General features: G+C 45.8%; 1 protein-coding gene across 2 annotated transcripts in view; it reads left to right on the top strand.

The window, feature by feature from the left end:
• PPP1R12C (protein phosphatase 1 regulatory subunit 12C) overlaps window positions 1–18,657 on the top strand; it is a 1,267,429-nt gene that overhangs the window by 1,045,844 nt on the left and 202,928 nt on the right. For both annotated transcript variants that reach the window (XM_078655015.1, XM_078655016.1), the window contains one exon: window positions 5,765–5,876. In XM_078655015.1, coding sequence (XP_078511141.1) covers window positions 5,765–5,876 — 112 coding nt within the window. The remainder of the gene's footprint in view (window positions 1–5,764; window positions 5,877–18,657) is intronic.

Below are 18,657 nucleotides of genomic sequence, written 5' to 3'. Positions count from 1 at the left end.
AATGGCCAGAGATGGGCCCAACAACTCTTTCTTCTGAAATACAATGAGCAGAGTCCGTGCTCGATGGTTGTGTGTGCCTTTTATGGGTGTGTACTGGAGTTCCCCGTGTGAGGGGGTGTGTGAGACTGTGTGTGCTGCTATTTGCTCTGTGTGAAGGTGTGAATGGTGGTGTTCAGCTCAAAGCTTATTTCCTGTACGGTGTATGCATGGTTCATGAAGTTCTATTTTACTTTCATTGATTCAGTGTTATGTTCCTTTAGTTTGGCTGTTATGTATTCAGTTTCTTGTGTTCCTTTTATGTTCTTGTACTTTATTGAGCTACTGTTCGTGCGGGGGGGGGGGCGAGTGAGGGGGAGATGTGTGCTATTACCCCTGTGCCCTCAGCTCTTACCCCTGTGCCCTCAGCTCTTACCCCTCTGCCCTCAGCTCTTACCCTGCCCTGTGCCCTCAGCTCTTCCTAGGCCCTCGCTTCTGACTCCTGTGCCCTCAGCTCTCACCCCTGTGCCCTCAGCTCTCACCCCTCTGCCCTTACCCCTCTGCCCTCAGCTTTCACCCCTCTGCCTTCACCCCTCTGCCCTCAGCTCTCACCCCTCTGCCCTCAGCTCTCACCCCTCTGCCCTCAGCTCTCACCCCTCTGCCCTCAGCTCTCACCCCTCTGCCCTCAGCTCTCACCCCTCTGCCCTCAGCTCTGACATCTGTGCCCTCAGCTCTGACATCTGTGCCCTATGCCCCTCGCCGGTGACCATGGCCAGCATGGAGGGGGAGATCGTGGCCTTCCTGCTGGCCCTGTCGGGCTGGGTGCTGGTCTGCTCCACGCTGCCCACCGACTACTGGAAGTGTGTGGCTCTGTGTGTGTGTGGCTCTGTAGGTATGTATGTGTGTGGGACTCAGTGTGGGTCTGTGTGGCATTTGCGAGAGATTAAGCTATTGACATTGTAAATGACAGTGTAGTATGTTTATCTAGGGACTGTATCGATACTCCTATTTTCTGACCCTTGTCCGGTTATTATTCACTAATGTCCATACAACGGCACAGAAACCCGTTTTCAGATTAAGTCATAGCGCATGCTGTAAATATACCGACGCTGCCCTAAGCAAGCACACGGTGGTGATGAGCTTGGAGCAGTAACTACTTGCCGGAGAGCCCAGCTGATGCAGGAAGCCCACGGACGCTGCCTTTTCTCCTGCCGAGAAATCCAGCTTCCAGCGTTTCCAACTTGCCTTTGCGGGTGATTGGGATACCGAGTCCTGAGACAGAGATACCAGCCCTCCTACCTTCTAAATCCCAGGTACTGAACTGACTAACCCCTTAAAGAGAATTCTTGAGTCAGATTCTTGGCAAAACAAACTTAACTTAAACTGCTACTTACTTACTCCCTCCCAAGTATTAGGCTTAGGTCAGGTACACCGGGGTAGGCGTAGTTAGAAGCACCAGTTGAGTACGTTTAGTCAATGTATATATGTATGTATATCTTTTATCCATGGCTAAGAAACCATATCAATGCTTTTACAGTATTATTTTATAATCCTGCTTTTACTGTATGCACTTTACTTAACCTTAAGTATTGCTACTGTAGCGATTCATTTCTCTTGTATGAGAAAGAGACTGATCAATAAATAACACCTTTTATTGAACACGCCCATCTCTTCTTTCTCTACAATCTGGTGGAACTAAGTATGCACGTACTGACTGAGTAAAATAGTTGTCTTTTGTTTTCACACGACTCTGGAGATATACTCTTGATTAGGGAGAGCAAAGTTGTCATGTTCTATGGTTGTCAGAAACTAAATCCCTTGTCTATCCAGGGAGGTTAAACTCCTCCTCGCCTATTCGAGAAAGTTTCTAGTGAACTCTGAGCTAGCTGGCACACATAACTTTAAGTCTAATATCGTCAGTAGAAGACCTAGTTAACCTCTGTCCTACGTCTATACTATTGAAGATATTATTCCAATGCGCAGAACCTATTGGGATAATAGGAACTACACTACAACAGTGCCATTTATTTATCTATTTTCAAAACCAACACAAATAAAAATGTTGTCATTTACAAGGCCAATAGCTCTAACTTTTTCAAAGGCGAGACCGTTGCATTGTAAATGCTTGTTTCACTGGGTTAAGGGTTCAGCAACTTTTTCTGTACATTTTTTCTCATAATTTGCATCCATTCGGTTTGAACTGTTGTTTTTACACTGCACTGTGCCTTTTCTATTTCATTCTTTCTGTGTTATGATCTTGTACTCTTTCGTACTGTTATTAGATTCGGTGTATTCCATTGTTAATCCGTTCCAGTATTTATAGGATGCGGGTTGTAGCTTGCCTACCTTTGCACAATCTAGGCAGGGTGGAGTTTATCCCTGGTATATTCAGCAAACTAGCACCTTATTTAACATCCCCCTACTGCCTTTTAGACGGGCACTATCTATTTTTGCTGTATTCCACCATTCTAAGATGGCGCCTGTTGGTTTATCCACAGCCCGCCTCTCACTGCGACTTTGAGCTAGTTTAATGTACATCGTGTCGATTTGCAGTTGTTCATTTGTACAATACCGGTGAGGCAGAGGGTCCTATCGATTACCTTTTTGTTTTGTATTTTGATGTCTATAATGAGTTTCTGTTAGTTAACATGCTGTTTAAGGGTTTGTAGACTTACCTAAGATGGCGCTTATGGCCATTTAGCACGAGGTCGTCGTTTATGTTTATAACCCTTTTGGGTTTATTAGTGATACTACAAGTGAGACGCCAGTTGTGGCGACGCTACGTTTTTCGATACAGCGAGGACGTTAATCCTTCGTAACTAGGTTGGTGAGCTGGTTTCTTGTCTACAGTCGTTAAAAACAGCATCCTAGTTTGAACTATGTATATTAGTTCCCCGGCGTGGTAACAGTTTTTACTTCATTTTAGGTTACTCTAGAGTACATTTGCAGACATGCATATTGGATGTGCCAGAAGTGTGTGTTACTGCGACTTTATTGCGTGGTTCAGTCATAAGCTACCGTTTCATAAGAGCGGGTGAGTGTTTGGTTTACCATTATCGTAACTTTTTTTCCATTAGCCATTTTAGCAACAACATATGTATACAGTGATTGATAAGTGTGCTATTTTCATTTATTTTTAGTTTGGTGTTCAAGTGCATTTTCTGCCTTCATAGGCGGTAACTCGCTACTTGAACCTTCCCTACTGAAGTAGGAATCCGGTTAAGAGCACAGTCAGGTACATTGCCCGGTAGTTATGGTATAGTGTCTCTGAGGTTCAAGTGCATGTCGTTATCACAGGGGACTGATTTGCAGTTACTTACCGTTCTGCTTCACTATTATCTTGTTAGTGGGTTTTCACTGTGTTTTAAATGCACGTTTTTTCTTCACGGGGGAGCGTTTAGTTTTCTCTGTTTGATTTTACCCTGTCAAGTGTTGTTTACCTTTGGGATTAATCGACATCTTCCCCTTTCAACACTCACCATTGTGGTGTTCACTTTCAATTGTTTTTAGTCTTGCTATTAAGACACAGTATTCGCGTTCCTATCACTCTCAACTGTACCAGCTACATGTTTATACCTTTTCCCCCACAGATTGGCCCCCGAAGAAGGGACCCTCATGTCCCGAAATGCATCGGGCCCCAACAAACATCATTGCGATAATTTGGCTGGATTGATATTTGTGTATTTACACTAGCTGACTGTTATGATCCTATTTTTCACCATATATGTGAATGTTTGCACGGTTCAAATAGACATTTGACCGAATATGTTTGACTATAGCAACTTGTAAAGATTTACATTTACAAGTTTTATGGAGTTTGTTTTTCATTTCTGATATATTGTACTCATTCTGTTAAGAAACTAGGAAGGTCGCCTCGTGACCATTTGTGCACAGCGCGCAGTGGAGTTACCCTGTTTGGTAACTTTACCTATCCTTATTTAACTTAATGAAAGGCACGACCTATTGCATTTTTAATGCTTGTTTTTATATTTAGCGGTGCATTCCGTGCGTGACTTCATTAGAAAGCACTGAGCTGTTATCTAGAGTGTCCGGCAGGTCATGATGGGTTTGATTTGTAGCAAGGCCATCCCAGCCTTTCATCCTTCCGAGGTCGATACATTTTATGCATGGAAGAAAGGCCGACTCCTATTCTTCAATGCATTGCATCGAGCTGAGGAGATTTAAAAATAAGTAACAAAAAAAGTGGCCAGATTTAGTCCGGCTTTCATCCCAGAAGCAGAACTTTGCATGAAGAGGGTATCTGTAGCCCTTAACACCTAACAGAGCAAATATTTATAGATTTCTGCCTGATGGATGCATTTCAGGATTTCATCTCCTTTTTATGTGCTAGGATATTCATTGCATGCTGGCCTAAGACAGAGAGCATGCGCTCGCAAGAAGTTTTATTTACTGAAAGGAGCTTGGAGCTCGCCCATTGCTTACCATTCATTGACTACATTGTCTCTCTTATTTACTGCCACTCACAAGGCCGGCATGTGCCAGTTACACTTCCCCTTCATTTTATGTGCAGCATGGACAAAGTCTTGATTGACTTATTTTGACTAGTGCCTGTCTGCTGCTGACATAGATCGCAGTGACATTTTTCTATCCTCCCTTGTCATTTGTCGTGGTCTGTGTTGCTTCTTCCCTCCCACCATTCCCATGCTGGCCTAGTCATAGAGCTTTCTTCCTAACTTTTAGCCCTGCAGCATATCAAGACCTATTGGCTTTGCAAGTGCTTGTTGCTTTAGTGGGTCTGATGCCCTCTCTGCTTCTAACATTTACTATGTTACCTGCTCTAATCTCTGTACCTGAGATAATATTCCATACCTGCTGAAACCATTACTGCTCAGATTGACTTTAGTCATTGCTATTTTCATAGTAATAATACTTTATTCTGTAGATTAAAATAATCTTGTACTGTGAATAAATGTAACAAGCATTTGCAATGCAATGGGTCTCGCATTTATGTGAGTGTAAGCTATTGGCATTGTAAATGACTGCCTTTTATTTTATGCTTTAAAAACCAAAACATAAATAAAAGGCATTGTCATTTACAATGCAAATAGCTCAAACTCGCGTAAATGCGAGACCGATTGCATTGCAAATGCTTGTTCTCTTTTTGCTGGACGGCCTTAAATATATATATGTATATGTAAATATGCATTATATATTTGTCCAAGCCTAATTGCTGTTAAAATGTAATCCTATGTGAATTTACTATTTGTATATATAGAACTCTAACCACTAGTATATGTAGTAGACTTTTGTACTTACTACAATTCCTATGTGATTTTAGAGTTTATCTGTATGCTCTACCTTGAGTGACTTTCAACTTGTACAATTGCAATTTTTTTCTGTTTGTATCTCTTATGTAACTCATGTAATCCAAAGTCCTTATGTAACGCAACTGGTTCTTTTGTAAAGCGCTCTGACACCTTCGGGTAATGTTCACACTATATAAAATCGCATAAAAAGATAATAAAAATCTTTCAATGTTCAGAGTCCAACAGTAGATGGCAGGGTTATGCACCACATGAAAATCTACAGCACTTTAAGCTGTAAACCATTTGTTGCAGGTAAGTTAAGGTTTCCTTATTGATAGTTGATGTGCAAGTGGGGGATTGTTTTTCTCTTTGTAGGTGCCACTGTACTTGTTCTCAGTTTCGTCAAGCCTTTTAAAACCTTTGCCACATGCAAAATATAGCCCGGTTTGTGAGATTTGCACCCACAAGTTAAACCCTTCTCTAAAACTGGAAAATAAATTAATGTGCTACTTTACTTGCAGCACACCTGAACACTTGAACAGCCCTCTACCACACAGAACTGGGGTCTACAGCTACCAGAGGCACAGCAACACATTGGGTTCCAGAGATGACGACCAGAGAGACTACAAGAAGGTATGGCATGGTGAGCTATTGTGCTGCCTACAGAGCAGGCCTACTCCTATCCCAAGACTCATTTGCTCCTAACAAATGGGTAATCCACCTTTTATAAGAGAGAACGGAGACTGCTTCTTCACACATCTGTTTAACCAAAGCTATGCAAAAAATAATTTCCGAAAGTCTGAACCTTTTTGTTTCTCCTGTACTGTATGTAGTAACATGTTTCATTGTTTTGTTTGCTTTCTGGGTGTCACCTTCTGATCTTGGGTGCAAATCTCACAAATTCATGTACTACCGCTGTGGTACCTGATCGGATTTCCTTTTTAATCTATATTATTCTTGAGCTTCCAATTTTGGTTGTGATTTTATAATCCTCTTCATTAAGAGTTTGTTGTATGCAAAATTGAATTTATTTCTATTTTAAATGGATTTCATTCATTTGTGTCTCCTTCCTAGTTCCCCAATGCATTTCGTACTCTGATTGGTCCTTTGTCAGGGAATGTCCTGTGAATGGAAATAAACTAATATCTCTTGTAAGACATAACATCAATCAGTTGAGGTTCATTGCATTAGAAATAGTTGAACAGAGTGAAGGCACAGTTAACAAGAAAGAACTTTAAAAAAGATAACTGTTATGGATAAAAAATAGATTTGATGGCACCAAAAGGACTCCTGGCTCTTCAACTGTTCCTAATCCTGTATGCACCCTTTGTTAACCGACTGCCTAAGCGCCGGGACACCTCCGTTGGAGGTAGCTGTGCGCTCTATAAATTCCTAAATAAATAATAAAATGTCGGTATTTAAACTGTGTGTTCGAGGCATGTGGGCTGCTAAATTCATATCTTAGCATTAGATCGCCGCCTAGTGTTGGGTCCGGATGATCGCACATTGTTGTCCTGGAAGAGTCTTCGAAGTATCCTGAGATAGGTGGCTCCTCCCCTGGACTACAGTGCGCATGGGCATCGGCTCCATCCCCAGATTGTTTTTTTCCGCCATTGGGTTCGGATGCGGTCTCGACGTCTCTCTGTCGGAACCGAGAAAAACTAGCTTTTTTACGGCCAAAAGGCTTTATATTCTTACGTCGGTATTGTTTGCACACGGTCTCGAGTTCTTCCGTCTCTTGGAGTCGGAATCAGCGGAGTAGTTTCACTCTTCGGACATCGAGGCCTTCTCATCGCGACACGACGCAACTTTTCGGCATGGAGCGGAGTCCGTTTAAGAACTGTCCGCTCTGTGGGTCAAAATACCCACATATAGACGTGCACCCGGTCTGTAACAAATGCCTTTCACCAGACCATAACGAAGACAACTGCATGGCCTGCGCAAGATTCAGGTCCAAGAAGACACTCAAGCTTCGGCGCGCGGTGCGCCTTGAGGCCAGACAAGCGGCCCCGGATCCCGAAAACATCTTCGGCGACCAAGAAGAGGAGGACCGGAACCATCATCTTCAAATCTCCCCGCCCGGGACGGAGGTCGAGGCAGATCCGGAAGACGACGACGGAGTCGTGGGTCAAGGCCTTGAATACGTCGACGAGGTAGGGGACGTCGAAGAGGTTTATGGGGCCGCGGAAGATAGCTCAGGGGACGAGCTATGCCCCGAAGGTTACGAAGATCAAGAACGGGTCACGGGATCGCCTGTCGGCCTTACCCAAGACCCCGTACCGCAAGCCACGGCCCCGCCTTCAGGCCCGGCCACGGACATACTTGCTGCGCAGCCAGTATCGAAACCGAAACAAACCTACGGTATCGACTACACCTAACATGGCCGACCCCAAATCGAAACCGAAACTTATGGATTCGAGCGTCCCGAAGATGGCGGCCGTCCCACCAAAAACGGTTAAACCCGCTGCTTCATCGACTCCGTCGGCCTCCGGTCCACAGAAGTCGAAAAAATCTGTCGATTCGAAATCGGCGCCAGAGGAGGGATCCTCTAAGAAGGGTGGTCGGCACGGGTCAACGGCTGCGACGCCGGCAAAGCCCGCCAAAGACACGGCTCCGGTTCCGACTGGGACTGCGTTAGTCGGACGCGTGGTCGAGACGGAGCCGACAAAATCACAAGGATCGAAGGCTGGCGCATCTGCGCATCGGTCCAAGGACTCTGTGTCGGCGGCTGCGGCATCATCGTCCAAAACACAGAAGGGCCAACAGGACGTCGGATCCGAGGGCAAGGTCAAGACCTCCTCGTCGGTGCCAAAGGCCTCTGTAAGTGACGCGTCCCTCATTGCCTCTTCACTACAGAGAATCAGGGAGAAGGCCTCTGCTACGTCGGCTCCGATGCCATCGCCACAGAAGCCGATGGACGTTCCGGTGAAGCCTGCGGGTAAACTTCTCTTCCTTCTGCCGCCAAAAGAGGCGCCGAAGGCCTTTTCAACAAAATCGACGCCAAAGAAGTCGGATTCTTCAACGGCAGGGGCACTTTCAAGTCGGTTACTCGACTCAGAAGAGGATTCTGAGCGTTTTATCGACGCAGACACAGGCAAATTGACCCTTTACAAGAGGAGGATCACTTCACAGCCAGTGGACTCCTATGTCATCCCCCTGAAGAAGAAAAAGCTTCCCCAAGACGCTTCAGGCCTCATGGAACCTATCCAGCCTCCTCCAAGAAGGAGCCCAACTCCTTCTCCAGAACACTCTGAGGGTGAGGGATATGATGAAGATGTCCAATACACTTTCCCCATCAATGAACCAGATGCACAGCCAGATTCATATGATGACATTGGTGACCAAGGCACCCAAAATGTGGGGCAAGACCCACAGCCTTTCAGTGCACGTGCATCCCCTACAGAAGATTCTGCAGGTTTTCATGCACTCATTGAGAGGGCAGCTGCTAATCATGATGTGGACATGCATGCTGACCCGGTAGAAGAAGACTTTCTATTTGACACTTTTTCAGTCTCTGAAAGGACAGTAAAGACACTGCCTATGCTCAAAGGGGTCCTCAAGCATGCTGCGGACATCTTTAAAGAACCTACCAGGGCGAGAGAGGTCAATCCACGTATCGAAAAAAAGTACAGACCAGCACCTGCAGACCCTGCATACATTCGGGGCCAGTTGCCGCTTGACTCCCTGGTGGTCGCAAATGCCCGCAAACGGGCCAACTCCCAAACAACGGGTGAAGCTCCTCCCCCGGATAAGGAGTCCAAAGTGCTAGAGGCTGGAGGCAAAAGAGTAGCTGCACAGGCTGCCAATTTTTGGCGTATTGCAAATACACAGGCACTCTTGGCACGTTACGATAGGGCGCATTACGACACCCTAGAGCAAGTTTTACAACACCTGCCTCCGCAGTTTCAAGAGGGCACCAAACTGCTTATAGAGGAGGGAAAACTGATCTCCAACGCAGCCATAAAGTGTGCACTTGATGCCGCGGACACAGCCGCTAGGGCCATTAACACTAGCGTCATGCTGAGACGACAGGCGTGGCTCCGCATATCGGGGTTTAAACCAGACATTCAAACAACCATACTTAATCAGCCCGTCAATCCTGATAGACTGTTTGGTCCAGATGTTGACACCACCTTAGAAAAAATTAAAAAAGACACCGAAACTGCTAAGTCTATGGGGGCCCTACAATCACAACAGTTTCGTGGCAATAATTTTCGTCGCTCAGGTGCGCGTGGAGTCACCAGAGGACAGATGGGTCAACAATCACAATTCTCTAGAGGTGGAGCACAATCCTCGTACCCCAAACAGAACAAGGGGGGTTACCGAGCAAACAGCGCCAGAGGACGCGGCAGAGGGAACAACAACTCCCGCTCCTCTACCCCGAGCAAACAGTGACTCTCTGTCACTGCCCCCCGACCACTTAACACCTGTCGGGGGGAGACTACAGCAGTTCCTGCCCGTCTGGAGAAACATCACCACAGACAGGTGGGTGCGACAACTTGTCCAGTACGGTTATTGTCTAGAGTTAAAATCCACTCCACCCAACATTCCACCGAGGCAAAGGCCTATGTCCGCAGAGCACTTGCACTTATTGCAGCAGGAAGTGGTGGTGATGCTGCAAAAAGGCGCAATAGAGCTCGTGCCAGTGGGAGAGGAAGGCACGGGGGTATATTCCCTGTACTTCCTTATTCCAAAGAAGGACGGATCTCTCAGACCCATTCTAGATCTGCGTCCCCTCAACCTGTATATACTGTCAGAACATTTCCATATGCTTACACTGCAACAGATTCTTCCCTTGTTAAACCAAGGGGACTTCTTAGCAACCTTGGACCTCAAGGATGCTTATTTCCACATTCCACTACACCCGTCCCACAGAAAATACCTCAGGTTCACTATCCAAGGCAGGCATTATCCGTTCAAAGTCCTACCCTTCGGAGTCACCACAGCCCCAAGAGTGTTTACCAAGTGTCTGGCGACAGTAGCAGCGCACCTCAGGAGGCAGAACATACATGTCTACCCCTACCTGGACGACTGGCTCGTTCAAGCCAAGTCGGAACAACAGTGCGCCGCGGACATGTCGACTACCATTCACCTCCTTCACGATCTAGGTTTCTCGTTGAACTACCCAAAGTCGCATCTTCAGCCGGCACGTGTCCGGCAGTTTCTAGGTGCGACGATCAATACCCTGACGGCCATGGCTCAACCAAACCAAGTCAGGATAGACAGCATACAGTCTCTAATCCAGAAGTTCAGACCACAACACTCACTTCCAGCGAGAGTGTTCATGCAGTTGATAGGCATGATGGCCTCCTGCATCTTCATAGTCCCTCACGCACGGTTACATATGCGCCCGCTCCAGGAGTGCTTAGCAAATCAGTGGACACAGGCTCAGGGACAATTAACAGACCTAGTGTTGGTTACCAGTCGGGCATACGACTCTCTGCATTGGTGGAATCCACACAACCTTTGCAAGGGCCGACTGTTCCAGGACCCAGTGCCACAGATTATCCTGACAACGGACGCATCTCTCCAGGGATGGGGAGCTCATCTGCTCACTTACACAGTGCAGGGACTATGGACGACGCAGCAACAGAAGATGCACATCAACTATCTGGAACTGATGGCTATCTTCATGGCGCTCAAGTCCTTCATTGTACATCTGTGCAACAAGGTAGTCTTAGTCCGGACTGACAACATGACCGCGATGTACTACATTCAAAAGCAGGGGGGCACCCACTCGCCACAGCTGTCTCATCTGGCTCAGGGCATGTGGCGGTGGGCCATTCAGAGGAACATCTTCCTCATGGCAGAACACCTCCCGGGCAAGGACAATCAGATGGCGGATCTGCTCAGCAGATACAGCCATCAAATGCACGAGTGGGAGTTACACCCATCTGTACTCCACCCGTACTTCCAGCAGTGGGGTCATCCGGAGATAGACCTGTTTGCAACAAAAGAAAACGCAAAATGCCAACACTTTGCCGCCAGGTTCCATCACCCACAGTCGCAGGGGAATGCGATATGGATGAACTGGTCAGGCAAATTTGCGTACGCTTTTCCGCCAGCCCCTCTGATACTGCTGGTGGCGAGAAAGCTAAGGCAGCACGCGATGACTCTCATCCTGGTTGCTCCAACGTGGGCTCGCCAAGCGTGGTACACCACGTTCCTCGAACTCTCAGTGGTGCCGCATCAAAGACTGCGCCTCACGCCCAGACTTTTGACGCAGAACCATGGAGAAATTCAGCATCCAGATCCGCAACAGCTCAACCTGGCGATCTGGCTCCTGAAGTCCTAGAGTTTGGATACCTTAACCTACCTCCAGAATGCATGAACATCATCAAAGAGGCAAGGAAGCCAACTACCAGAGCATGCTATGCTGCAAAATGGAAGCGTTTTGTCATTTACTGTACAGCCAATGACATCAACCCGCTAGATGCATCTATCCCTAACATCATTTGCTATCTGCTACATCTTTACAAGTGCAATCTAGCGTACACTTCTATTCGGATACATCTATCCGCCATAGCAGCTTATCTTCAGAATAGGCAGCATCTCTCTGTCTTCAGGGTGCCTGCAATTAAAGCTTTCCTTGAAGGTCTGAAACGAGTCATTCCCCCAAGAACACCGCCAGCTCCGGTGTGGAACCTCAATGTGGTCCTCACCAGACTGATGGGACCACCTTTTGAGCCACTGCACTCGTGTGAACTCCAGTTCCTAACGTGGAAAGTAGCTTTCCTAATTGCTATTACGTCACTGAGGCGTGTTAGTGAGCTGCAAGCGCTCACAATCCAAGAGCCATTCATTCAGATTCATCCAAATAGGGTAGTGCTACGTACTAACCCCAAATTCCTTCCGAAGGTGGTGTCACAGTTTCATCTCAACCAAACTATTGACTTGCCGGCATTCTTCCAAAACCCGCAAACGGTGGCGGAAAGAATGCTCCATACGTTAGACGTACGGAGGGCGTTGATGTACTACATAGACAGGACACAACCTTTTAGGAAAACAAAGCAGCTTTTTGTTGCCTTCTCACCACAACACAAAGGCAACCCTATTTCCAAAGCAGGAATAGCCAGGTGGATCGTTAAGTGCATCCAAATCTGTTATCAAAAGGCCAAGCGCACTTTAACAATACCCCCAAGGGCGCACTCCACACGCAAATTGGGGGCATCCATGGCTTTCCTAGGGAACATTCCTTTAGAGGACATTTGCAGAGCAGCCACGTGGGTTACACCACATACCTTTACAAAACACTACTGTGTAGATGTGCATTCCAAGCGGCAAGCTGCTGTAGGACAGGCTGTTCTCAAGACACTTTTTCAGGTTTCTGCAGCTGGCACGGGCAACTGCCGCTGATGGAGGGACTGCTATGTATTCTATGCTAAGATATGAATTTAGCAGCCCACATGCCTCGAACTGAATATGCTACTTACCAGTATGCATCTGTTCTTGGCATGTAGGGCTGCTAACATTCATATCGCCCACCCTCCTCCCCGGTGCCTGTCGCAGCTGCAGATATACTATTGTATTCAATCATTAGCATGGACATCCTTTACACCTTTCACTCCATCTTCTGCCACAATGGCGAAAAACAATCTGGGGATGGAGCCGATGCCCATGCGCACTGTAGTCCAGGGGAGGAGCCACCTATCTCAGGATACTTCGAAGACTCTTCCAGGACAACAATGTGCGATCATCCGGACCCAACACTAGGCGGCGATCTAATGCTAAGATATGAATGTTAGCAGCCCTACATGCCAAGAACAGATGCATACTGGTAAGTAGCATATTCATTACATTGTATGTATGCCTAGGGCACCAATTCGACATTCCCTGAACATGTTGGTTATTAACAGAGTTAGCCAGGGGCAGCCATATTCATCATTATAATATATCACAAGATGACGAACATCATCAAATGATTAAACATCGAAAAGGTAGAATAAACATTCAGATTGTTGTTCTGGACCAGGCTTCTAACTGCAGATTCATCACAATATTCCCCGGGTATCGGATTGGATCCAGAAAATCTTGAGCAGTATCTCTGCGTGTTGGCAGATGGCGCAGGTGTGTCTGCATTGACGTCCTCCGCACTGGATGTGATGTGCACAGTGCCTATATAGGTGCCACCCCAGTGTGCAGACATCTGTTCCTTTCTTTCAGCTCCAGCTATTGCAGACCCAGAGAGCTACTGCAGTTATTTTTGATTGAGCTCTTTTTTTTTTGTTAACTTTTCCCACTGTGCACAGAATTTTATCCCCTCAGAAATCTATGGGTTTCAAACCTTGTGAGAAATGCCACAGCCATTGTCTGTGACTGATCCCCACTTGGTCTGCCTGGGGTGGGCCCATGATCCAAGGCCTGCTCAGACTGCCTGTCGAGGCTAAAGCAATGAAGCTTCTCGCGGCATGATGCCGAAAGACTCCACGCTGCCCTGCTCCTGAGGACACTCTGTCCCTCAGCCATTCACGGATCCGCTCCCTGTTCTACCGATTGGTCTTCATCGAAATCCAAATCTTGGTCAGGTAAGTCCAAGAAAAATTAAATGAATCAAAGCCGCATTATACTTCCCCCGTACCCTTCCAAATCCCCCAATTGAATACCATAATGCCCCTGCACCTCTAGGCCACACACTAACACACCTAGTGCGTGCTTCCCAGAGCAAATCCTGCCCACACTTCCAGAGTTTTATATGGCAATGACACACACATTCAGGCAACAGACTTTGGTCCCCATAGAGTCTAGATGTATTACAACCGGTTTACCGTTGGCAGTTTCTCTCCTTGTTGCTGGTCAGTCCCTCTGTATCCACCTTCGGTTCCAGACTGGCCCTGGTCCTGATTCCCACCCTGCTCCACGACCTTTGCCAGCTTCTGATCTTCTGGCTCTGCTAATGGCATCACCGACGCTTTGTCCGTTACCACTCAGTCAGCTTCGCATAGAGACCAGTGCCACTTGGACATTCTGCCTGCCCTGATTTAGCAGACTTTGGTGAGGAGTGTGGAGTCTTGACCACATCGACTATATTGCCCAAGTTTCCCTGAAGGAGACTGGTATGAGGAGTTTAGCAACTCCAGTGGGCTAAACCTCTCCTGACACTAGTCGTCACTCCTGGTCTGGCCACTGAGGAGAGTGGATCTTTTGCAATGGTAATCAGACCGGCAACTGACACTCTTTACCTCCAGCTTCCAGTGGTGGAAGTGAAAACTAACTTATTGACTGAGTTCCTCCAGCCAGAAAAGCAAGCTCAGATCCCATGTTTCTATTTAATGAGGTCCTTACGGATGTCCTCATTGGGGCCTGATCCAAGCCCTGTTTAGGTGTCTAGTAAACCGCCAAGTGGCATGCCGCCAACGCCCGGCTCCAGAGGACCCCACATTTTTGACCCAGCTTCAAGAGTTTGGTGCAGGCCTCCTCAGCGAGGGTCGATCCAGAGTCTTTATCCATTGCCCCTCTAAACAGTCAGAGGCTGGACACTTTCGGAAAAAAAATCTTTTCCTCCACCAACTTGGCCCTGCTATCGGTTAATGCAGCTTGTATTCTGGGCTTCTATTCCCACACCACGCTGTGGGATTCAGTGGTGCAAGTGCTCCCCATGGTCTCTGACGAAGCCCAATCGACTCTAACCAAGGCCATTGCCGATGGCCGGGATGCAGCAAAATTAACAATATTGTGCGGATTGGACACTCCTTTCGCAGGGCAATCTGTTCTACAGTCAGACACCACGCTTTGCTACGTTTCACTGCATTTTTGGGGATGTGGAATCAACCCTTACGGACATGCCCTTTGATGGCGTGAACCTGTTTGTTCAACGAATACCTCACGACCTCTTAAGGTATTTACCAAACAGTTTTGTATCTACTTATTTTAAACACAAGGTGACTCCATATACAATTATTTTTATACTTTTTTTTATTTATTTATTCATTTTATATCATTTCTTTAAATTCTTCATTCATTTCATAGAAAAAGATTTATACAGGAAAGCATTTAAAATGTATAAAGCAATTAATCACTAGACATCGTACAGACAAAAAAACCACTAAATATTCATTTGTTATACACTCATACAACCATTCTCATACATACTACATTCACTCTACAATCTGTGTCGAAGGGATCACGTGTAGTTGTGTGATCTGATACGCAAGGTCGACGCGTTTCGGTGGGTTATGACCACCTTCCTCAGGACCTCTTGACAGAATAGTCGTTCACTCCAAAAAACATTAAACGTTCTGTATCGACATCTAAAGAAGTACGATAATGTAGTCCCACTATTCTATTCTGGTATGGCTTGTAGCGATCTGTATGCCATCCACTATTTCAATAAGTATCTGCAAGTTAAAACATGTTGTTCATAACTTCAAATAACCAAGGGCATGAGGAGCGTCAAAGAGTAGGTATATCTACTTGTCGTGTGTAGTTTAATTCATATGTGTTCCGAATACCAATGGGGTATATCCTTATCGTCCTGTTGTTATCACAAGTGTGTCTATTTATCTCAATTAGAGTAACATCCCGCCTTGCATCGCGTCCTCATGTGCGTCTCCGTGAGCCCACGGAGACGCACATGAGGACGCGATGCAAGGCGGGATGTTACTCTAATTGAGATAAATAGACACGTGAGCCCACGGAGACGCACATGAGGACGCGATGCAAGGCGGGATGTTACTCTAATTGAGATAAATAGACACGCTTGTGATAACAACAGGACGATAAGGATATACCCCATTGGTATTCGGAACACATATGAATTAAACTACACACGACAAGTAGATATACCTACTCTTTGACGCTCCTCATGCCCTTGGTTATTTGAAGTTATGAACAACATGTTTTAACTTGCAGATACTTATTGAAATAGTGGATGGCATACAGATCGCTACAAGCCATACCAGAATAGAATAGTGGGACTACATTATCGTACTTCTTTAGATGTCGATACAGAACGTTTAATGTTTTTTGGAGTGAACGACTATTCTGTCAAGAGGTCCTGAGGAAGGTGGTCATAACCCACCGAAACGCGCCGACCTTGCGTATCAGATCACACAACTACACGTGATCCCTCCGACACAGATTGTAGAGTGAATGTAGTATGTATGATAATGGTTGTATGAGTGTATAACAAATGAATATTTAGTGGGTTTTTTGTCTGTACGATGTCTAGTGATGAATTGCTTTATAAATTTTAAAAATGCTTTCCTGTATAAATCTTTTTCTATGAAATGAATGAAGAATTTAAAGAAATGATATAAAATGAATAAATGGATAAAAAAAGTATAAAAATAATTGTATATGGAGTCACCTTGTGTTTAAAATAAGTAGATACAAAATTGTTTGGTAAATACCTTAAGAGGTCGTGAGGGAAACTGTATTCGTTGTTTTTATTTTCCCCTCTTTCCCTGACCTAGAAAGTATATTTAGAGGGGGTCCCATATTCATGTTAGTGAACCTGTTTGTTGACAATACACATGCGGTGCTGGAGCGCTTGAAGGACAGAAGAGTCGCAGCTCACACTTTCATTGGCGGCATTCCTCCGGTTCTCTCCACCCCCTCCCCTCCTCCTCCCCCGTGGCAGCAGTAGGGGATTTCTGCATAGCCAGCACAGAACATTTCCCCAAGGCCAGCAAGCGCCCCAGACTTTTCATGTCCTAGGTAGAGGCTCCCACAGGCTGCTTGGACAGCAAGGGCACCATTTTGCCCAGTCCTCCACCCTTCTCTACCATTCCTGACAAACCTCTTTAGTGCTCTTTCCTCCATCCGGTAGCAGGCAGGACACACCATTTTCTACCTGTATGACAACATTTTCACCTTGGACAAGTGGGTGTTACAGATTGTGCCACATTGCGCGCTTCCGTTTCTCAAGACCACACTAATGCTACCATCTTTAAAACAGTCAAATCCTTGTCAAAATTGAACAATGATTGTTCTTTTAGTCCATATGAAGTATTCTGCAACAAACTGGCATTTTTCCAATCCAAAGTCAATTCTATTTATCTAATTTCTCACCTTTCTCAAATACACTAAATGCAGATGATGTTCCAACCTGCATTCAGGATCCTGACTCACAGAATATCGCCAGTCATTCGTGGTACCCACTTTTTGGAAGCTTTTCTTTCGGCAAGGAAAAAATATATCCGTTCCATTATCCTTATTAAATCTGGGGCCCCATCGGATCCCTGTCCACCACAGGTTCGTAAGCAAGTCGACCAGGGTGTTGCCCACTTATGGAAACTGTTTATATGGCAATTTCCGAACATATGGAAAAAGGCTTCTATTTTGCCACTGATAAAGAAACCTTCCCTGGACCCAACAAAGATGGTAAACTACAGGTCTATAATCCCGCCTACCTTCCAGGCCAAAATTCTTGAGAAATCATTGAATGAGATGCTAGCTTTTTTGGAGGCTAACCGGCTGCTCGATCACTCACAATATGGTTTTAGAGCAAATCATTGCACCGAATCTGCTTTGGTAGCAGCTTCAGAGAAACTAAGAATGACAATCGGTAATGGTGGAAAAGTGGCACTGAATTTATTGGATCTCTGCCGCTTTCGACACAGTTCACCACTCACTCTTTATATAACGTCTCCATCTGCTTGGCTTTAGAAATTGGGCTCTGACTTTGCTGAGCTCATTCCTTAGTAGCAGGCAGCAAAGGGGGAGAGTAGGGGGATGTGAGATCATCACTGTTCTCCCTTCCTTGTGGTGTTCCCCAGGGGTCTTCCCTCAGCCCAGCATTGTTTAATATCTGTTTGCCCCCTTATCACACTCATTCAAATCTTTGATTTAGCGGTGTTCTCCTACGCCAATGACACGCTGATAGTGGTCTCTATCTCATCGGACGTAGATAAGGAGAAGAAACTTGTCCTAATTGGCATGTTGGATGCAGAATAATTGTCTGAAATTGAATACAGACAAAGCAGAGGTGCTGCTTTTTGGAAAGGAAACCATGTTTTAGAATGACTTATACTGGCCATCGAGCCTGGGAACACTACCAGCTCCAGTCTAGAATGCTAGAAATCTGGGACTCATTTTCGACACAGAATTATCTTTCTCGGAGCAAATACATTCTATTACCTTATCAGGCTTTTTTGTTTTGAAGATTCTGAAAAAAAAATTCCCTCTCATTCCCTTTGACCTTCAGAAAACCGTTATAACAACTTTTTTTCGCTAAGCTGGACTACTGCAATTTTCTATGTGTAGGTGGCCAGAAGTGTGCGGTAAAAAAGTTGCAGGTTTTGCAAAACGGAGCAGCGAGGCTGCTGCTTAAGATCTCTACGTTTACTTCAGTATCTCAATCATTGCAGAGTCTTCACTGGCTCCGTGATGAGAAAAAGGATTGTTTTTAAGGCTGTGTATGGTCCACAAGGCCCTCCATCGGACTGACCCAAAGTACTTACAGCATTGTTTCGCC

The sequence above is a fragment of the Lissotriton helveticus genome, chromosome 7 (assembly GCF_964261635.1).
Source record: "Lissotriton helveticus chromosome 7, aLisHel1.1, whole genome shotgun sequence".
In the NCBI taxonomy this organism is placed as follows: domain Eukaryota; kingdom Metazoa; phylum Chordata; class Amphibia; order Caudata; family Salamandridae; genus Lissotriton; species Lissotriton helveticus.
The sequence above is the reverse complement of the archived record's forward strand: the minus strand, read 5'-3'. Positions and strand labels throughout refer to the sequence as shown.